General features: G+C 40.8%; 1 protein-coding gene across 3 annotated transcripts in view; it reads right to left on the bottom strand.

Annotated features, from left to right (window-relative positions):
* Positions 1-24382, bottom strand: part of shroom4 (shroom family member 4) — a 53727-nt gene that overhangs the window by 25867 nt on the left and 3478 nt on the right. For 2 of the 3 annotated variants that reach the window (XM_062065894.1, XM_062065895.1), the window contains exon 2: positions 6365-6516. In XM_062065894.1, coding sequence (XP_061921878.1) covers positions 6365-6516 — 152 coding nt within the window. Of the gene's footprint in view, positions 1-6364; positions 6517-23061; positions 23162-24382 lie in introns of all 3 variants that reach the window. The other variant, XM_062065896.1, reaches the window with a different exon arrangement.

Raw genomic sequence — 24382 nt, 5'->3', positions numbered from 1 at the left:
AAAAGATACATAGTCTTGCTGTTTTATAATATTGAGTGACTCATTTTAATGCCAGTAATTTTCTTTGGTAAACAAAGGACAGACTGAATGACTGAGATGGCGCTGGGTGCTGCAAGCTCAGTATGAAGACAAAAAACAACCGTTTTTTAAGTCAATGACTTAAAGGCAATTACTGCAATTGCGAAGCAGCTCAGATGTTTTACTTGATGGTGGTCATGTTTTTAAGTAATCTGGCTCAAGTTTAGAATTTTAAAGATGTGTGCTTAACATTTCCCTAAAAGTTTGGTTTGAATTTGGTGAAGATTTGTGTAAAAAGCCTTAAGTTAAAGTAAAAGTTTTACAACTTTCAAATTGGGGAATGATAACAACGTCACCTTGTTGTGTATGTCAGAAAAATACCAGCACAAGCAACACAGTAGTTGTGCGTGTTTTGACATATTTTCACACTTTTGTGTGCAGTGGCTCATGAGTAGAACCATTAGCTTACACAAACAACTACACCCCAGACACTTAATAACAGGAGGCCATTAGTGGCTTCAAAAGATTTCCTGGTCTACCATATCTCTTGCAGACTCCATGAAGATACGTGTGTGTGTGACGTATATATATGTTGGTTGGCAGATTCTTTACATTCCGTGTGTTGCCTTCAAAGGGGGAAAAGGGTTAAGGCTAGAGAAACCTAAACAAGGCTCAGCTCCTCCCCGCTCGCTTCCATTGTGTGTCTGCCTGCAATCAGAAGCTATTTGTTTGCTTTATGGCTCTTACGGTGCGTGTGTCTGTGCACGCGCAATCAGATCCTTCTGTTTTGTCTCATCTTGGCCCTTAAAAAAACGATATTTGTTTCAAAAGTTATGGGTATTCAGGTAGTGAAAAAAAAGATAATGTGGATTCATGTAAGGATGGAAATTTGTGGGGTTATAGGTCACTGATGTTGGAGCCAAGATCACTCCAAAGGAGTTTGACGTGTTCCTTCCGTACCAAACTCATCCAAGCATCAATTATGAACCTTGCTTTGTCTGCTGGGTAGGGCTGCACACTTAATCGAATTTGAATCACGATCATGATTTTGGCTGTCACAGTTAAATGATACTGATTGTCGGCGATATTAACATTTAAGAAATGGGCCCTGCTATGCATTAAGCCAAGTACTATCACAGCTGCAGTGGCAGAAGAACAACAGAGGCTAGAAGCGGCTTCCGTCCCTGCCAAAGGCCATTGTGTATGGACACACAGCTCCATGATCACGCCGACCATCTCCCCGGCCGGCATTAACAAACTTATTCCGGGCTGCTGCGGCGTTTCACTTCCGTTGAGTCCTCGGCGTACATGAAAGACCATAACTACTATTATTCGATGACGGCAGGTGTGGACGCCAGCACAACACGGTGTTCTCCTTGTCTCCTTAGAGTAGCACTAGAAGGATGAACAGCAAACCATCGTGCTGAATAGAGTGTGGAGATACTTTTCCATCCAGTGCCAACACTGACAAGATGTGCTCACCATTGGAATTCATGCACCCCCTACATCTGCGCATGCGTATAAATACAGGGACTACGGAAATGTAATTGAGCATTGACGGACCCTCACGTGAGTACAATCATTACACTAAATAACAAATTGTGTTTATTGTATTTTGTCATTTGAGATACATGTTTCACACTATAAACGATGTGTGATGCGGTGAAGCGATCAATTACATGATGATGCCACGTTCACGCACCTCCAACCCCGAGACCCTATTACCCCAATTGAAATGCCGACTTGTGATCTCAGATGTTCAAACGTTATACAACCCAACAAAGAAGAAGAAACAGCAACGACGGGAATGCATAACCTGCAAAATGGATGAGGACATACGAGAAGCAGGAATGCGGTAGGTTTGGGGACTATTTTTGACAGAATAATCCCAAACTACAAAAAACAAAAGACTGTGTAAAAAAATCCTGGATAAAGCATGAACAGACTTCATAATATACTGAGCAAATGAGAGGTGAGTTCTTGTCAAACTAAGATAATAGCTTTTAAAGCCATTCATTTGTATTATGTTGAGACTCGGGAGTTGTCGGCTTTCCTTACGGACATGAATATTTTTGGTCATAAATACTGAGAATGTTAGTGAGTGAGAATGCCAAATAATGGGACAAATTCCCCTCTTGACACATCTCTGACCACCGGACGTTCTTATAGAATACTCTTATGAGACATCAAATAATCGGTCGATTGGAGTCCTTAGTCAGGAGGAAGAAAAATCAAGACAAAAACAGCCTGAATTTAACTAAAATGTTTGTCTAAGTGAGGTAAATCCAGGAGTGTGTGTGTGCGCGCACGTGTGAGTGTGTGTGTTTGTGTTGTGTGTGAGACCAGCTTTGGAGGTTGATTTTGGGTGAGCGGTTGAGGTTATGAAAGTGGTGGTTAGGGTCCATGATAGAAATCTAAGTCAAAGTCATTTGAGGGAAAAACGACTGACTGCGTGTGTGTGTGTGCGTGCGAATGAGTGAGAGGTCTTCAGGAATTCCAAGAATGTCTATTGTTGGTTAAAGGAAGCCATGATGGGAGGTCAGACTATTGTATTCCAAGCTTCTTGGCACCGCAGACCTCAGTCCGGCACAGGTCCCTAAAGAGCCTGTGGTTAACTTGTTCAACTAAACGACAATAAGTGTGTGTGTGTGTGTGTGTGTGTGTGTGTGTGTGTGTGTGTGTGTGTGTGTGTGTGTGTGTGTGTGTGTGTGTGTGTATATGTGTGTGCGCATTCAGCCCATCCATCTGTCTGCGGTAACACTCCAAACAATCCCATGCATGTGTGAGAGGCAGCAAAACCCTTTGTGACGCTCTGAACCAGCATCTGCTAACAAGAGATAAAAGCGAGTCAGCAAGTCCAGCGGAGCAGCAGGGTCGCGGGCGCAACACACGAGAGGCGACATGAGCGATTGTTGCACGAGTGGACAAACGGCAGACGCGCCACATTTAACACCCAGCTGGTCTTGGTCCACTCAACTGAGCTGTCTCTCTTGTCAAGTTCCTCAAGAAGGTCCTCTTGTCCACAAATGTAAAGTGGCCATTTCCTATTCCGTCAAAGGATGCTCTTTGTTCGTGCACATGGAGCTTCTTCCAACAAAGCTAAAACGGGAAACAACGAGGGAATAAGAGGAAATTGTGCAAAAGTGTAGGAATGTCCTCTCCTCTGCCTCTTTCAGTCATGGTTGGCTCAAACAAAAGGTCTCCAAAAACAGGAAAGATTGCAGAAGAAACATTTCCAGATCGAGGCCACAAAGAACCTACCGAAATGTTATTTTCCATCCAGAAACAAATCATTAAAATCATTACAAACATAATAAATGTTCCAATTAAATCAAGTGGGATGATTTCATTCTTTGAGTGGCCCAGAATTAAAACGTCTCTCTTTCTAAAGAAAAAGCAACGTCTGTACTTACTACCATAAACTGGCATGTAAAAGCACAGCTGAAATTAAATCCAAAACGGACACAAACAAACCACCATCCAGGCTACTGGCGAACACGTCAAATTCCCGTGGTTTCCCCAATTTAGCCTGTGGTTTGTGATGCAGTCAGGGAGGGAAGATATTTTATCAGAATAAGAAAAGAATGAAGTGTGCATGACCAGTAGAGGTGGGAATCTTTGGACACCTCACAATTCGATTCAATACCGATTCTTGGGGTGACGATTTGATTCAGAATCGATTCTCAATTCAACACAATTATCATAATATATTATTTGGTATATAAAATGTAATAATACATTTTCAAAACAAGTAACAGGTTACAAAAGCTCCTCTTGGCTGCTGACATACGACATATACGCGCAGTGATGACCTAAAAAAAATTCTAAAATTGTATTTACAAAAATCACAGAATGTTAAACAATCTAACGAAAGAAAATAGACCAATCCCAGCTTTACAATACCTTGAATAGACATTTCCAAAGCAAATGAGAAGACATACAAATACAATATTAAAAAAAGGAAAACCAAAAATGAATAAAAGCAGGAGAATTAAAAATATTCACATCAATAAGAGTTGTTGAATGTTTTTAATCCAAAAATTAAATATATATAAATCGATGAGGTGGCGACTTGTCCAGGGTGTACCCAGCCTTCCGCCCGAAAGCAGCTACGATAGGCTCCAGCCACCCACACAACCCTGAGAGGGATAAGCTGTAGAAACTATATATATATAATATATATATATATCAATCATCAATCAATGTTTATTTATATAGCCCTAAATCACAAGTGTCTCAAAGGGCTGTACAAGCCACAACGACATCCTCGGTACAGAGCCCACATACGGGCAAGGAAAAACTCACCCCAGTGGGACGTCGGTGAATGACTATGAGAAACCTTGGAGAGGACCGCATATGTGGGTAACCCCCCCCCTCTAGGGGAGACCGAAACCAATGGATGTTGAGTGGGTCTGACATAATATTGTGAAAGTCCAGTCCACAGTGGATCCAACACATCAGCGGGAGTCCAGTCCACAACGGGGCCAACAGGAAACCATCCCGAGCGGAGACGGGTCAGCAGCGCAGAGATGTCCCCAACCGATGCACAGGCTAGTGGTCCACCCGGGGTCCCGACTCTGGACAGCCAGCACTTCATCCATGGCCACCGGACCTATGCAACTCCCCCTCGCAAGGGACAGGGGAGAAGAGGAGAGGAGAAAAGAAATGGCAGATCAACTGGTCTAAAAAAAGGGGGGTCTATTTAAAGGCTAGATTATACAAATGAGTTTTAAGATGGGACTTAAATGCTTCTACTGAGGTAGCATCTCTAACTGTTACCGGGAGGGCATTCCAGAGTACTGGAGCCCGAATAGAAAACGCTCTATAGCCCGCAGACTTTTTTTTTAAATCTACACGCGGCCGTTGGGACGGGGTCAATGAGATGTCATCATATAATTTGCATAATTGTTGATGATGCATATATATATATATATATATATATATATATATACATGTATATTTATCAGGACTGTCAAGGTTAACGCGAGAATAAATAAATAAATTCCTTTAAAGGCGATTTAAAAAGATAATTTTACCTGCAATCGCTGTGAGACGTCATCATTGGAGTGAGGAGAAGCGTCACGTCCGTGTTTGGATTACAGTTAAGTGCATTGAAAACCCCAAAAATATAAATTTAAATATAAATACATGTATATATATATATATATATATATATATATATATATATATATACGTATGTATGTACATATACATACATACATACATACATACATACATATATATATATATATATATATATATACATACATACATACATACATATATATATATATATATATATATATATATGTATGTATGTACATATATATACTGTCGGCGTTTAATAATGGCACCACCAGGTGGTGTATTCGTCAGAAAATGCATGCCTGTGTTGTTTTTAATAGAGAGGCATGGTTAGACAACATTTCACCCTTTTGTGTCAAGTGGTATATAGCACTTTTTTTCTGGAGACTCAATGCGCTTTACATAGTGGAACTCATTATCTACATCTTTAAACTACATTTAAACCAGTGTGGGGAGCACTGGGAGCAGGTGGGTAAGGTTTCTTGCTCGAGGACAAAAGGCGGTGACTCGGATGACGGAAGCAGGATTCAAACCTGGAACCCTCAAGTTGCTGGCACGACCGCTCTCATATATTGTTGCATTCATATCAGTGGCGCGTGCTGTGGACAACTGTCATTGTTCAGCTATGGAATTAGTCGTTCACCTGAAGGCAACCTAAACAACTCACTCATGGGTAACACAGGTGGTGACACATGAAGGCATCATGGGAACTGCACATAGATTCTCATCATTCACCTAAAAGAGACGTTCAAAGGACTCAACTCCTTTGTAATCATCGCATCTCCAGCACAGATGACATTCACTGTGAGATCACGGAGATGACAGCGCAAAATAATGAGTAACAATATCATTTGTAAGGAATTAACCATGAGCTGGCGACTTGTCCAGGGTGTACTCCGCCTTCCGCCCGAATGCAGCGGAGATAGGCTCCAGCACCCTCGCGACCCAGAGAGGGACAAGCGGTAGAAAATTGATGTATGGATGGATGAATGACCATCTAATATTGTGGCTAATTTAGTTGGACACACTGCTAACTACATCCAGCTGGTGTACTCTTTTTTTCAACCCTGAAAAGATTACACACCAGACCCTCCTTGCTTGTCACCAGAGGTTATCAGCTTCCTCTTTGACACCTGAAGGTCAAAGGTTACTTCCTGGCCGGCAGATTCCCAGCCCTGCCCACACCAACACACATCCTGGCCCTTTCCTGAGAAAAGGAAATTGGCCGACAGACGCAGAGATATTTGCGACGTGTGCTCACCTCCTGACGGCGAGCTTCAGTATCCTGTAGGAGCCCTTGATGAGGATGAGCGCTTCCTGTCGACTGCCGTAGAGGGCAGAGCCATTTATGTTGATGAGTTCGTCGCCCACTTTGAGCTTCTTGCACTGGGCCACCTTTCCTCCCTCCTCGATCTGGATGGGGGAGACAGATCGACGAGTTAGAGGCCAAAACAATAACGCCACGGCAACACTTCCTTAAAACGCCTCTCCAAACATCCCACATTACATTCCTCTGCAAGGCATGTGTGTATGTGTGCACATCCAGACAGGGTGAGGTCACATTGGTGAGACAGAGAATAGCCTCTCTGTGCGCCTAAAACACACACTCTCACAGGTCAGACACACCCTTTCACTCTTAAATCCAAGTGATGAATTCACTTCATTTGTATGTGTGGATAGTGGCTCGCTGCCCATGATTGTGCCCTGGAAAAATCCGGAAAACCCCATGTTGGCCACAAGCTGACATTACTCTGCTATCACCTGACACACACACACACACACACACACACACACACACACACACACACACACACACACACACACACACACACACACACACACAACTATATATAACAAGAGGCTCTTTCATCGCAAACAAACGCTACCACTCTGACAAGAGTATGTATTTGCGCCGACACAGGCAATTAACACATTAAGCAGCGGGAGTCATTTGATTGCCGATGTACAGCACATGTGTGTGACTATGTGTGTGTGTGTGTGTGCGTGTGTGTGTCAGGGGCAGGAAAGCTGCAAGGCGGTGCCTTTGCGTGGAAAGACTGTGAGTGAAACCTCACATTAGTGCGGGGTCGAGGCCGAGAAAATGACTACTTCTAGCTTTGAGAAAGTCTGGAGGTGTAGTGTACTGTGTGTACGCGCACATGGATACAAACTAGGAGTACATTTGCTTTTCACTTCACTGTCTTTTTTACGAGGATTTCCAACAACCGATCTGAAAGTTTTTAGCTGCTGGTATGTATATATATATATATATATATATATATATATATATATATATATATATATATATATATATATATATATATATATATATATATATATATTAGGGCTGCAACTAATGATTAATTTGATAATCGATTAATCTGTCGATTATTACTTTGATTAATCGATTAATAATCGGATAAAAGACTACATTTCTATCCTATCCAGTATTTTATTGAAAAAAACAGAATACTGGCACCATACATATTTTGATTATTGTTTCTCAGCTGTTTGTAAATGTTGCAGTTTATAAATAAAGGTTTATTAAAAAAAATAAAAAAAATTTAATTAAAAAAAAACAACAACAAAAACTGCGCATGCGCATAGTTTAATTTTTTTTTAATTTTTTTTAATTTGCAAATACATCAAAGATGCTATTTTAATCCATTTCTAATGGATAAAGCTTTGGCCTGGACAAGAGGTCATCAGGTGGTCCCCAACGTTCACCGAGTGTTTCGACCCTTAACCACAACACTCTCCGGTTGGTGGGTCAGCAGTGATTGGCCAGATCACCGCCCCTCTCATCCAGGCTTCCAGCTATTGTCCTCTCTTTTATGCCAGAGCCAACAGGAGGCTCTCTCTGCCGCTTCTCCCAGCCTACGAACGGCTGTTTTCCTCGAGTGACCTCTCAATCCGACCTTTGTCATCAGATTCCACACAGATTGAGCAGGGAATCCTCGACATCCAACTTCCACTGTCATCAGCCATGCCATCCACCCCTTGTCCCGGCAGTCCTGGACAAGTTGTTGGTACTTTGTTTTCTTCCTCTCTGCCGCTTCCTCACATCCCTCCTCCCATGGGACAGTAAGTTCCACCAGGATGATTTTCTTTCCCTCTGGGGACCACATAACTATATCTGGTCTTAGAGTGGTGGACAGTACCGCCTCTGGGAAGAGGAGCTTCCTCCCCAGGTCGACCTCCATCTCCCAACCCTGGGCCAACTGCAGGAAGTTTTGCTTGGCTTGGCCTTGGACAACTGGTCTATGACCCTCTTTCACGAAGGTGATGGTGCTCAGCAGTGGCTTAGTTTTGGCCGGGTGTTTCTTTCTCCTCTCTTGCTCTAAGATGTTTGCGAGCATTGCCAACACCCTGTTATGGCGCCACCTGTATCTTCCCTGGGTCAATGCTGTTTTGCACCCAGAAAGAATATGCGCCATAGTTCCTTTACCGCCACACAACCTGCACAGCGGGTCCTCCCTCATTCCCCACCTATGCAAGTTGACTGGGGTCGGCAGGGTGTCGTATACTGCTCGGAGCAGAAACGAGATACGAAACGGCTCCAGCCTCCACAGTTCACTCCACGTCACGGTCCTCTTGGGAAGGTTCCACCTTGTCCAGGCACCTTGGGTTGCGAGCTCGACGGCTTTAGCTCTTCTTCCTTCTTCCTCAAGGTTTCGAACTTCATCCTGGATCATGGTCCTCTTTTCCCTGGGAGTGGACTTGGACCACTGCTGGAAATGTGATGTTCCTAGACCCTGTCTTCCAGTGCAAGGGCTTCCGATGGTATCTTTGGTCCTGAGAGATGATTCTGCCTGGGTAACAGCAGTGCTGGCGGCCCACTTCCTGCCAGATCTTGTTCTTATTCCAGCTTCCCTGATGAGTTGATCTTGGGAGTCCCTATACGTCAGGGAAAGTCTGCATTTTGCCACTTTAAACTCCTCCACAACTGAAGACAGGGGGAGCTGGAGCTGACCCGACCTTATGTAGAGCCCCGTAGATGTAAAGCTTGGGGGTAGCATAGATCCAAAGAATCGATGACTAAATTAATCGGCAACTATTTTAATAATCGATTTTAATCGATTAGTTGTTGCAGCCCTATATATATATATATATATATATATATATATATATATATATATATATATATATATATATATATATATATATATATATATATATATATACCCCGCCTTCCGCCCGAATGCAGCTGAGATAGGCTCCAGCACCCCCCACGACCCCGAACGGGACAAGCGGTAGAAAATGGATGGATATATATATATATATATATATATATATATATATATATATATATATATATATATATATATATATATATATATATATATATATATATATATATACACATATACACACACATACAGGGTTTCCCCCAGCTTGCCAATATACTTGTGGCGGTGGGGGGCGTGGCCAATATGACGCCATCATATAAATTGAATAATCAATGTTGATACATATATTTTCTTCAAAAAATGCAAAAAAATGTTGGATATACATTTAAAAACAAATCTGTGTTATTAGTAATTAGTATTAACATATTTTTTTCCAATGTTGTTTTGCTCTATTTTTAAATTGTTGTTATTGAACAAAGTAACACAGGCTAGGGTCGTTAACGATAAACCGATGGCTACAGCCCCCTCAATCGATAAGTTTCAGCTGTGAATCCTTAGGTTAATCACATGCAGTCACATAAACCAGTTATCGCGCCAAACTAGAAATCAGTTGACGGTTTTTGTCTTTAAAACGACACGAGAGCCAGGGTTGTCCGTAAAAAAATCACGCGTTTGTTACATTACTTACGTAACTGGAGACAACAATAGACGTAGATACATGCACCGGGTGTCGTGCTAGAATCCCGATTGGTAGACAGATTATATGTAAAACAACGCGATAGTTACCACTGCCTGCCATATAATTACCCCCGATTTCCACAAGATACATAACGTCAATTGTAACATTCCAAGGAATGGAGGCTCAGCCAGATTCCCAGTTTGTCTTTCTTTACTTCACAAAACGTAACGTTCAACAAGGGGCTCAAACTCTGTGTCTCGCTCCCTTTTCTGGCAACACTCAAACAAACCTTTAATCCCCACAACAGACTGTCAATTCCCATCCTTGTCCCGGAAGTCCCGCCCCCCAATCAAGCCATTAGCTAGAACCCATAGGCTTATTTTTCTTTTGTCCTGTCCAGCCACTCAGGCAAATCCTATTTTTGATGTATACATGCCCATATCTGCTGTGCAGATTTACTTTACAAAAGAGAAGTGTGGGATTATCTTGTTGCTTTATTTGTATTTGACTTTATTAAATGGATGCACCTGGGGATAGGTTGATTGGCAACACTACAATTGGCCCTAGTGTGTGAATGTGAGTGTAGATGTTGTCTGTCTGTCTGTGTTGGCCCTGTAATGAGGTGGCCACTTGTCCAGGGTGTACCCCGCCTTCCGCCCGAATGCAGCTGGGATAGGCTCCAGCACCCCCCGCGATCCCAAAAGGGACAAGCTGTGGAGAATGGATGGATGGATGTATTTATTTAATGTTTGACGCAGCCAAAGGATAAGGCGTCTGTTACGACACTGACTTGAGTGGAAAAGAAATATGTTTGACATGTGATTGCCTTTTTACTTTATTTAACATCTTTGGGGATACATGATGTGTCTAAAAAATGTAAATACTGGTAGCATGTCACATTTATAGAATGTGATTTTTATATTTTAAGGTGAATGTGCCATTTATCGGATTATCGTTATTTTCATGGCATTCAACGGATCAGCTGTCTAAGAAGATGTTTGGCCTTTCATCAGAGTATTTTTCATCAGTTCATGCTCATAGAGTTATAGAGATATCTAGTGCCAAGGTCCTAACTATTTATTTATAAAGGCTTTTGTTCTTTTGTGGTGTATAAAAGAAAGTGTCCATCCACAAATGTTAACCATAGAATAGAATTGTTCATACACCGTATTGAATCGTTCATACCCTAAATCGAATAGTATCGAATCATTCATACACTAAATTGAAACCCATTGAATTGTTCTGTTTTATTAATAAATCTGTTTTGAATCGCATTGTAACCAACCCATGTATCAAGATGTGAATCGAATCGTCCATTACAAAGAGGTTTACATCCCTACTGTATACAAACGGTGGCTGCTGGTCTTTCATGTTGGGGAAGGTCATGTTCATATAAATCAATTTCTAACCATGAATACAGTCTCCAATAACAGATCAAATATATTAAGATGCTAGATTTTACAACAAAAACATCACTAACAGGATTGTAAAATTGTCCATATCAACACGTAACGAAATACAACTTGAAAAATGCTTTGGCAGTGGTTTATATTTCAAGACCGCTGATTTGCTCATTTTGCTGTTATCAAAAATTTATTCAGCCTCAAATGAATCGTTCAATCGTCATGCGGAAGCCAGGCGTCCAGGCCAGTTGAGGCCGAGCCCACTTCTCATTCACTTCCAGAGATGCTCGCTGTCTGTGGGTGGGACAAATCTTACACACAGGGCAACTTTGAAAAACCCCTCTTCCAGCGTTCTAAGAAAGACAGGTGCAGAGGACGATACGAACCCTGAAAAATTAGTGGTGGAAGGGCAAGGCATAAGGCATAAGAAACAAATGCATATGCAGATAAAATACACTCTGAATGTCTAACTCCATAAAAAGCACATAAGACCCGAATAATTACTCAATCACTCTTTTAAAAACAGCTGACGATCTTACTCTTCTGAAGGACTAGAGCCAGATATGAGCAGGTGGGCTGAACACTTTGATGCTCTCCTCAACCAGCATACTTTTACAGATGACACTATTTTTGGAAGAACAGCCACTCATCCCCAATCAATGACCTCAACCAGCCGCCAACCTTCATGGAAGTATTAGCGGCTGTCCAATCGTTGAGTAATAGCAAGTCCCCGGGCCCTGGCAGCATCCTAGCTGAACTTCTGAAAGAAGAAGGGTACCTCTGCACAAAGATCATCCATCAGTACATCACAAAGGCCTTGAAAAAGCAGTGCATAACTCAGCAACGGAAAGATGCCAACACGTCAACATTTACAAGAATAAAAGTGACAAATCTGACTGCGGCAACCGCGCTCCTTGCTTCTGCCGGAAAGGTGCTCTCAAAAGTCATGCTGCTGTGGCTGATAAATAACATCACAGAAGTTATCCTCCCTGAAACGCAGTGCGGTTTTAGGAAGAACAGGAGCATATTGGACATGATTTTTACAGCAAGGACACTTTACCAAAAGTGCAGGTAACAACATCAGAACATCTTCCTGGCCTTGATCAACCTTCCCAAAGCCTTTGACACACTAGACAGGGAGCCCCTGTGGAGTGTGTTAGACAGGTTTGGCTGTACGGCCAAATTTGGTAACATATTGCGGCAAAAGGGAATGATCAATATTGTGATTTTTTTTTTATTCAAGACCCCGACTGATTGTAACGGAATTGATATGAAAAGGATAAAAAAGGTAATTGAAGAGATTTCAGAACATTTAACATATAAGCAACCTATCACTTCAAACAAAAATTCCCAGATAAAATGAAACTAGCAAAAGTTGTACCAGTTTATAAGACTGGTGACAAACACCAGTTTACAAACTACAGACCTGTTTATCTACTTCCACAATTTTCTAAAATTATTGAAAAACTCTTGAACAACGGTTTGGAAAAATTCATAAATAAGAATGAAACAGTCACAGACAACCAGAGCAACAGAGCCAACATCTCAACATCGATGGCATTAATCAAAATAACGGAAGAGATTACCAATGCAATAGATAGCAAAAATTGTGCTGCTGCAGTGTTTATGGATCTAACAAAATCATTTGACACAATCAATCATAATATCTTAATAAACAAATCATAAAAGGTATGTTATCAGAGGGTTGGTCTTGAACTGGGCACATATATACACATATACATACATACGCATATACATACCGTATATATACATATGCATATACAGTACAGGCCAAAAGTTTGGACACACCTTCTCATTTCAATGTGTTTTCTTTATTTTCATGACTATTTACATTGTAGATTGTCACTGAAGGCATCAAAACTATGACACCTGTGAAGTGAAAACCCTTTCAGGTGACTACCTCTTGTAGCTCATCGAGAGAATGCCAAGAGTGTGCAAAACAGTAAATAGAGCAAAGGGTGGCTATTTTGAAGACACTAGAATATACAACATGTTTCAGTTATTTCACCTTTTTTTGTTAAGTACATAACTCCACATGTGTTCATTCATAGTTTTGATGCCTTCAGTGACAATCTACACTATAAATAGTCATGAAATTAAAGAAAACCCATTGATTGAGAAGGTGTGTCCAAACTTTTGGCCTGTACTGTATATATACATATGCATACATACATATACATACATACATATACATAAATACATATATATATATATATATACATATATATACACACACACACACACACACACACATATATATATATATACATTACATAAAGTCAGTGTCAAAAAATAGCTTTTGGAATGATCAGAATCAGAATCAGAAATACTTTATTAATCCCCGAGGGGAAATTGAGAAGAGAAAAATGTACCTCAATAGATTCCCACCCATAACAGATACCCATTAGCTGTCTCCCAATTTGGCGGCTGCATCCTTCGCAGTGCGTATTTGTGGGGTGCTTAAGTCATCACGGTGCACGAAGGCTGTCCCAATTTGATAAAGCTGCAATTGTCCTTCAAACCTAACCGACGAATGTGTCCTTTTAATCCCATTAGCAACAACACTTCCTATGCACCCTTTCATATGCCAAGAACCTCTGCACGCTCAGCTCTGTAAAATATTTTCAACATTATTTAAATGTTTACATCTAAATAGCTTGAGGTATGTCCTTTTTATGTCTTATTAATGAGTGATTGGAATAATGGCTTTTTTGCGAACGATTTATACATTTTAAATCTTTGCATATGTACTGTATAAATGGACCAATATTAGTAGTTGTTTGTTTGGAGATGTAGCTTTGCATTTTATTGGAAAATGTAAACTGTTTTATGTATGTTTAAATCACTATTGTTGAATTGATCTTGTGTTAATGTTTGCGCTGCTTCTCTGTCTAGGACAATTTAAAGACGAAATTGACTCACAACAAGACAATTTAAAGACGAAATGGACTCACAACAAGACAATTTAAAGGACAACAGAGCAAAAAGAAATGGATATAACAACGTATATGCAGGTTTGGCTGATCATTTGATAGCAATTTTTTTTTTTTGGTCGAAATATTTGTCCTTTGTTACTATTCAACACTGCCTTTTGGGCACAGTTTTCAGTCTTCATTGGAATGCTCTTAATAGAACAAGGAGGAAAACATCTGCATACTTCTCCATTCGCTTTCTGGCCTGGAACTCTGCCCTCCGCTCAGAGCTGTGTAAGGTTCTCCTCCCTTCCTCACACCCACGCTCACACAAGGGCTTCTTTATCAGGGCAGGAGAAGTGGGTGAGGGAGGGAGGGGAGGGGGGGGGGGGGGGGGTACGACCAGAGATGGAAAAAGGAAAAGCTCCCACGCTCACAGGCCAAGCAGTAGCTACATGTGTAAAAGCTCTCTCGTGTTTCAAGGATCCCTGATATTCGGGATCTGCTGTCCTGGAACAGCCTTTTACTGTAAGTGGAGAAAACATGAGCATGGCGCTCCTGATCGAGGGGAAGAAGCTGATAGAGATCGATTGCGGGAATAAGAGCTCGGCCACATGGAGTGACACCACCAAGTTAGCAAACAAGAGTAATTTCAACGGTGCATGTTTTGTTGCAGCTTGAGGATGAGCCAAGGTATTTTTACAATCCACTGAGGTGTTTACATTTTGCTGCTTGGTGTCTCTGAGTTGTAACATTGCACATTTTTAGCATGTGCCACATTTCTTTAGGTTTTTGGGAACACCATCTTTGGTGGTCTTGACAGGTCCAGCACTATTAGCTGCAAAGCTAACTCTTGACTTTGTCACTGATGAAACTTAGAACCCTTGTTGAAGCATGTGTGGCTTATTTTGCTTGTTTTTTTTGGTGTGGAGCCACTTCAGTTTTTTATTCAAAATGTGGTATGCCCTCTCCTCTGGCTGGTCTCTTCAAGAGTACCGTATATTTGTGTTAGCTTCAACCTCGGGATGAAACTAAATGATGAATGCTAAATTAAACATTGTCAGAAGTGCAATGTAACACTGAGACCACATGCAAAGATAACACATAGAGCAGAAGACCAAAAAATGGTGCAAGAGACATGTACAGCATGTCTTCGAATATTGCTGGAGGAAAACTTCATTAATAAAACTAAACTTATCTTTCCTCCATCCATTCATTTTCTACCGCTTGTCCCTTTTGGGGTCGTGGGGGGTGCTGGAGCCTATCTCAGCTGCAATTGGGCGGTAGTTCAAAACTCTAAAACCTACATGATTTTAACATGAAAATGTAAATGGTTAATCTCCGATGCACTAAGACCACAGTTGGTGAACTGCAAAGTCGCAAGGGAACAACGTACACACGTGATTTTGGAGTATGGAAGCCGTTAGATTTAAGGAGTCTCTCTCTCTCTCTCTCTCTCTCTCTCTCTCTCTCTCTCTGAAATTTGGTCATCTTAAATGTAGAGAGTCCTCCCACCCCCACCAAGGACTGTTTTCACTGCTGGACTCTGGAAAGAGATTCTGCAGCCTCCGTAGAAGAACATCCATGTTCTGTAACAGCTTCTTCCCTCAAGCCATAAAACTCTTGAACGCATCATAATAATCCCCTCAATTCCCCCCAAAAAGGATTAACTCGCTGGAATATAAAGACAATATAACACACATCCATAAATGTGAATGCATATGCAAAAGTGCAATATATTTATGTGTACAGTAAATCTATTTATATCTGCACCTTATTGCTCTTTTATCCTGCACTACAACAAGCTAATGCAACAAAATGTTGTTCTTATCTGTACTGTAAAGTTCAAATTTGAATGACAATAAAGGAAGTCTAAGTCTAAGACATTGCTCACCAAAACTGGATGTTGTGATGAAGTATTCACTTCCGCTGGCGACTGCGTCTTTCCCCGTGCACAAAAGGGACATAGCTCGCCCAAAGCTGACGAAAAAGTCCCACACGGCTCGCATTCAGGTCGCAATGCATTTAGACTGAAGTCACATTTCAAAAGATCAGATTCCAATCGGATTTGGACTACCTCCTGATGTGGCCTGAATGTCAACGTGACCTAAATGCAACCTGGATGTAACTTTTTATTAGCTTTGGGCGAGCTACGTCATTCATGTGGGAAAGTGGAAGTGGATACTTCATCACAACATCCGGTTTCAGTCAGCAAAGTATTTTTCGATGGCCGAATTTTCGGTGCATCACTAGTCAATAGTGCACTATCAATAGACTATACATAATATAGATTTTGATTCCGAAGAAATAGGACAAGAATTGACGCTGTGGCGTATTTGCTTATATGTTACGTATATTGCGTAAGTTGTCTACGTAAGTGAGTTGAAAAACAAAGCTAACGTAGATCCCCATTGATGTCCGCGTTGGCTCTACTTAACAGACAAAATCAGATATAATCAGATTTTCAAAAAATCTGATTCGGACCACTTTGGCGTGCAGTGTAAACGTAGTCAAGGTTAGATTTTGAACAACACACAATACATGACTGTGGGACCTCTGAGACGTATTCAAAGTTGCTGAAAAATATAATATTGCAGAAGTATCCCTCATGACTGTACTGGACGGAGGGGCAGACTGGGTGTTTCTGTTCCATCAAGTGGAGTGACGACAAGACAAAATAAGAGAGCACAAAGAGAGTTCTGTGTCATTTTCGACCTCAACCTCGCGTCACTTTGCCAGACTTGGCCACGAGCGTACGCCGCACTGCAACCAGGAATGTGTGTGCGTGTGTTACACTGAAAGTGGCAAGACTGTGACCATGGAACAGAGGGGACGACAAGGCGCGCCTGTTGCAGCGTTCTTCTAGATCGGAAACAACATAAAAGTGCAACTGGAAACCTGACTCAATCGGCTGCTGTAGAAATATCATTAAAAAAAAAAAAGTATTACATTACACACCTTAGACAGCCACCTCCTCATTATATCTATGATCTTCAGGACACATTAAAACATTGCCACACTTCTTCAAAGAAAACAAATTTTACCTATATTGTGGTTGTTCCAGGTAGATGATTAAGGTGTAATTTTTGGCAGGCATTTGTTTGGGCACCTATTGCTTTCTATGTGTTATGACAGAGCACTTCTGACCTCTTCTAGTGTGCGCGTGTGTGTGCATGTGTCCAGACGCTGCCTAGAAGAAAACGCTTAAGGCTGCCCAGATTACAGATAGAGACATTCCAACCACGCCCCAACACACACACACACACACACACACACACACACACACACACACACCCACACACACACACACACACACACACACACACACACCTGAATGTAATCACACTATGTACACACCAAATAAATCAGTCCAGTCAAGATGCAGACAACGATGAGATTGTTTAGGAATATTGTCTCACGCACACACACACACACGCACCCACACACACACACGCACACACACGCTTAAAACACTCAGTGCTTCTTTGTTTGCAGCATGAACATTTGTCTTCTGGCTCATCATTTCTGCTTTACATGTGCTTTTGCTTAGTCAGGACAGTAACACACACAGGACAATAGCACTTCTATCTGATGGCATCCTCATCTACCCCCCACTGTGCACAAATTCTTACTGGAGACTACCTTCACTGGAATGTAGAGATTGAAACATCTCTCTCTCACACACACACACACACACACACACACACACACACACACACACACACACACACACACACACACACACACACGCACACACACACTCTCACTCACACAAGATAAGTTTTTAGTAGTCAAATTTTTACACACACACTTGTTATTTCATATGTTGACCAGTGGGGGAGCACTTTTAAAACCAACACACAGTCAATTTGAAAAATCCCTCCTTTTTGGGACCACCCTAGTTTTGATAGATTTCACCACCAGGGGTGCAATTGAGATCTCTATTTTTTGTTTTTTGCAATGTGCTTAAGGCCGATGACAAACGAGTCACGGACCACAGATGGCCCCTGTGCCGCACTTTGGGCAACCCAGCTGTAGAAGCTAACTGTTATTGGCCACTATAGTGTTAGTACCGTAGTGTGTTTGTTCATCCTATGGTCACATATGGGACGCGGGTAGTTTTACGTCAGCACCGGAAGTCGTAAAATCAATTGTTCACCTGGCGGGTTTTTAGGGGGATGAATAGGGAAGTCCTTCTTTAGCTGCCGTCTTGTTTTATCATATATTGCCGTCTTTGCACCTGTCAATGTTTACTTTTGTATGCACATTAAGTAAACAAAAAGTCCTGACTTTGGAGCAATGTTCACAGACTGTAGTATTTGGCTCTCTATTAGATGCAATGGTTTTCCGTATTGGGACCATGATTTATGTCCTAACTTGTTCACCGGTCCTCATATGGAAGGTACTTTTTTCTCGTTGATGTCTCAAGAAAGGTAGAAATACAAGAACACACACACACACACACACACACACACACACACACACACACACACACACACACACACGCACGCACACACGCACACACACGCACACACACAAGGGCCAGCATTTGGTTGCCCACCTTCTACCACATGTCCAAACATTCTTTGGCAAAATCCTACAATGTCTGTCAGTGGCATCGACATGAAGCATGCGAGAGAGAAAAAAAGAGGAGAGAGAAATGCCAAACATCCTCTGAACTGAAGACATCTCTTTGAGGAACGCCTGTCTTCAACACACCCTTTAGAAGAAAATGTGTTTAAAACACACACGCCAATTGGGTTCCCTATGCTATCGTTTTTTGACAAATACAACCTCACGGTGGCGCTGTTATTAAGTCATTGACTTGAAATTTCTCACACTGCTCAAGAGCTTTTCAAAACAACCCACTGTAACTTTAGGGTGTGTTGTCTAATCACCAGCAAACACACAGCTTCAGAGCATTGATATTTTACAATGTACTTGAAAAACATGGCCCACATCACACAAAACCCTTTTTTGCAGTAGCCCATCCGGGACTTAACCAATGTTCCCTCAGTTTTCGTGTCCTCCATGCACGGAAAATCAATGCAGCACCCAAAATCCAAGTCCTAAACTAACAAAATAAACACATACCGTATTTTTCCGACTATAAGTCGCAGTTTTTTTCATAGTTTGGCCGGGGGTGCGACTTATACTCAGGAGCGACTTATGTGTGAAATTATTAACACATTACCGTAAAATATCAAATAATATTATTTAGCTCATTCACGTAAGAGACTAGACGTATAAGATTTCATCGGATTTAGCGATTAGGAGTGACCGATTGTTTGGTAAACGTATAGCATGTTCTATATGTTATAGTTATTTGAATGACTCTTACCATAATATGTTACGTTAACATACCAGGCACATTCTCAGTTGGCTATTTATGCGTCATATAACTTACAATTATTCAGCCTGTTGTTCACTATTCTTTATTTATTTTAAATTGCCTTTCAAATGTCTATTCTTGGTGTTGGGTTTTATCAAATAAATTTCCCCCAAAAATGCGACTTATACTCCAGTGCGACTTTTATATGTTTTTTTCCTTCTTTATTATGCATTTTCGGCCGGTGCGACTTATACTCAGAAAGATACGGTAATTATTCTGTCACAACAGATAAAACAATGACAACGTCTGCTGAGATGTTTTAAGGGGTAGATGGAGATGGTCTGCATCAACAATCTTTTTATCGGGAAAAATTGATTACTGTCGGCCATAATTACACCAAAACAACATCAGCAACACAACTACTATACCTGGCATAATTGGTCACTTTCTGTCCTAATCACACCAAAACAAACAAATCACATCTCTTTATTTCATTTGTGCCAAAAGATGCACACACTCACCTGAGCCAGTGATGCGTTCATGGCCACAAAAACAGACGGACAACTCCAACAACACACTAATGCAGTGCACACGCAGCCAATAGATGTCAATAACAGGGTGTGCGTGTTGAGGTTTTGCAGGTTAGCTTATAGCAGCAATTAAAATAATTAAATGCTGCATGCTAACTTTTATTTGGGCCAAAGGAACGGGCACTGCATGTACATGCAAACTCCACAAATAGATTGTTGCTTATTTTAGTTTCATGTATTAAAAATGGTAATTTGTGGATATTAATCATGAACTGCTGTTATTAGCTTACATACTAATAAAAACTATGTCATGGTGTATTTCACAAACAAAAGGTTGTACACTGTATCCCATGTTTGTGCTACAGCGCACATCTCATTGTGCAAATTGTGAATGTTTCAAGGTGAACTAAATGTGTTCTTTGAAAGGGGTACATGTCTCAAATTCTTCTACAGCAAGGACCCCCACCCAGACGTGGAGCATAAAGCCCATGAAAAACAAGATTTGTTGTGTTTATAGCCAGTTGCCCAGAATTTTTATCATAAAATGGGGCGGCATGGCGTAGTGGGTAGAGTGCCCGTGTCAGAAACCTGAGGGTTGCAGGTTCGCTCCCCGCCTCTTACCATGCCGTTGTGTCCTTGGGCAGGACACTTCACCCTTGCCCCCGGTGCCGCTCACACCGGTGAATGAATGTTGAATGAATGATAGGTGGTGGTCGGAGGGGCCGTAGGCGCAAATTGGCAGCCATGCTTCCGTCAGTCTACCCCAGGGCAGCTGTGGCTACGAAAGTAGCTTACCACCACCAGGTGTGAACGAATGATGGGTTTTTAACATGTAAAGTGACTTTGGGTACTTAGAAAAGCGCTATATAAATCCCAGTTATTATTATTATTAGTATTATTATTATTAAAATATTCTAATGGAAACGACTGATGTTATTTAATTATTACAATAAGACAATTAACTGATGTCAGGTTTGGGACAGGCGTGCTGTTGGTCTGATGATGCTCACATGTGCGCCACTGAATGCTCAGGGAGTTTGTGTGTTTGCTCTGACACAAGAACAATTAGGGGAAACATTGGACTTAACCACTGTTGACCATTTGTTTGATGATTATAAAACTAGTTTGAGGATAGTTGTATTACATTTTGAAAACAAATTGCAGGGTCGCCACACATGTTTACAAGATATGAACACACACGCACACACACACATTTTGGAGGAGTAATTTGTTGACCAAATGGTTCGTATCCCTCTGCTGTCTCAAATCAAGGAGGACACCCCACCCCACACACACACACACCCTTGAAAAGGGCATGAACCCTCATAGAGGCCTGGCACAAACACACACGCACCTGAAAAATAGCAACATTTCTACACTGTAACTGCATGTCTCCAGCTGCAGATACACAATGACTTGCTAGTTATGTGTGTGTGCCGAGTCGTCATCAGTAAATGTGGTCTAACCATGTTTGTTGTGTGTCGATGAAACCTCACAAAAACCAGGACATTGAACACCTCACATTAGGGAAATGAATCGTAATATACTGGAAAATTAATCATATTCTGTACTATACCCCCTCTAAAAAGGGAAATTAATCATATTCCGTACTATACCGCCTCCAAAAAGTGCCGGTCCCCCACCCATCGTCGTCAAGTCGTGTCATGCAGACGAGCATGTTTCTATGGCGACTACTAAAGTACTAGTGATAGCTCTACATGCTTCACTACACACCTCAGCACCCCGGAATCATTACATTGGATGCGTTAAAACTGGTCTATAGTTTCCAAAGTCAAGTCAAGATTTCACTAGATCCAACCATTAACCATTCAGAAGATCATCTTAACTTTAAACACACTACACACATGAGGAAGAAGGGCATACTTACTCAACAGCCATACATGTCACACTAAGGGTGGCCGTATGAACAACGCCAATACTGTCATAAACATGTGCAATATAGTGAAACCACACTAAACAACAATGACAAACACATTTTGGGAGAATATTTGCACCGCAACACAACATAAACACTACAGAACAAATTCCCAGAATTCCCTGCAGCACCAACTTTTCCGGGACGCTACAATATAAACAAACGCCATTGGTGGATCTACACCTAACATCCACTGTAATGATACCAAGTACAATAGCGTATCTAGTCGAAACTACTATGATAACATCAATATTTATCAGTACCAGAAAATGTTCTTTTCCTTTTTTGTTAAATTTATATTATGTTTATAAACTCAGGAAATATGTCCCTGGACACATGAGGACTTTGAATATGACCAATGTCTGATTCTGTAACTACTTGGTATTGGATTGATACCCAAATTTGTGGTATCATCCAAAACTAATGTAAAGTATCAAACAACAGAAGAATAAGTGATTATTACATTTTAACAGATGTGTAGATAGAACATGTTGAAATAGAAAATAAGCAGATATCAACAGTTAATGAACAAGTAGATTACTAATTCATTTTCTACCACTTGTCCTTAATAATTTTGACAAAATAATAGAATGGAAAATGACACAATATCTTACTGCATATGTCAGTACACTAACTAGGAGCCTTTGTTTGTTTACTTACTAATAAAAGACAAGTTGTCTTGTATGTTCAATTTTTTATTTAAGGACAAACTTGCAATAAGAAACATATGTTTAATGTACCTTAAGATTTGTTGTTAAAATAAAGCCAATAATGACTTTTTTTGTGGTCCCCTTTATTTACAAAAGTACCGAAATACATTTTGGTACCGGTACCAAAATATTGGTATCGGGACAACACTACCTCACACACTCCTGTCTTTAAGGACTCAACACTTAATCATTAAACACGCCAGCACTCAGCACCGTGAGCTGCTTCATTGTGTGTGTGAGCTTTACATACCCACTGCACAGTAAAAAAAACCTTGATTTTTATCGTCTCCTCCTCCTCCACTCACATTTTCCCAGTGGCTGCTTTTGCAGATGAATGAGCCATGCTTTTCCACTGCCCGACCGCCATGGTGGCCTGGTGAATGGAGGTGTGCACCAGCCAACATTCTAACCACAGAGTGGGCAAGACGAAGAGAACAAGCGTGTTATCGTCGCACGTCGCTTTTTACACACAGACAGAAGAAGCATGGAGTACACATAGCAATGATTATTATTTCAAGCGGATTGAGAGGAGGACTCACCCCTGCAAGACAAGATGAAATCAACCCCTTCCTGCCTTTTCAGGGATGTTTTGATTAACACTTACATTTCAATACAATGACACTTTACATGCCAAAAAGCACAGCCTACATACATTAAAGAAACCACTCAAGTGATGCATTGAACTAATTGTTCATCCTGCAAACTTAACTAATGCTATATGAGAGCCATAGCTTCCAAAAAGTCATTCATAAATGTTCCCACTTTAAAGGAGATCATCATAAATTCAGCCTGAAATATCCAAAGTGAATTATGATTATCTGTGCCACAAACAAATGGTAATGATTTAGTTACCGTACTTTCAAAACAAACTTGCAAATATTGTTAAGCAATTTCATTAAAACTGTTGTTATATGCTTGAGCTTTTATGTTATAATGTATTGTGCTTTTGTGTCAATCTGTTTTTTATTAGAGGGACTGCGGATGGAAATGAGCATCCCTGTTATAATCAGGCATATTTACACAACATGCAATGTGCGCTCTTGTGTTCATCAAAGTGCATTGTCTTTTTATATAAATAAATAAACAAATGTGCAATTCAACATGTCCGAAAATAAGTAGGAAGAAGCTAATCTTATGTAATCCCACACCTTTCTCCATGTCTCAGCTATCACTAATGTCTGTGTGTTCACGTCATGTGTTTTGTCTGTACACATGTTCTAATACGATAAAAAAAAAGAAAGAATAAGGAATGTAGAAATAGTACAAACATAGCTTATTTGGTCATTTAAAAAAACAAGAGTAAAAATAATTTATTTACATTGTACAATGAAGTGATGTGGTACGCATCTAGTGGTACACCAAAGAATAACTTGATTAAAGTACAGTGTATTATTTTCCTAGTTTTAAACACAGTGTTACTGTTCAAACTGAGTGTAAGCATACAGTGGCCCAAAATGATGAATATATTTGTTAAATAAAACATCTGCCTTAAATACTTAGGCCTACTACGCTACTGTATTTTAATGTTGGTCATTATGGTGGTACTTGGAAAGCCAAGTTTTTTCTAAAGTGGTACTTGGTGGAAAAAAGTTACAGAACCACTGGTACAATTAATAAAGAATATAT

The sequence above is a fragment of the Entelurus aequoreus genome, linkage group LG12 (assembly GCF_033978785.1).
Source record: "Entelurus aequoreus isolate RoL-2023_Sb linkage group LG12, RoL_Eaeq_v1.1, whole genome shotgun sequence".
Lineage (NCBI taxonomy): Eukaryota > Metazoa > Chordata > Actinopteri > Syngnathiformes > Syngnathidae > Entelurus > Entelurus aequoreus.
This window is presented reverse-complemented; position numbering and strand designations above follow the sequence as displayed.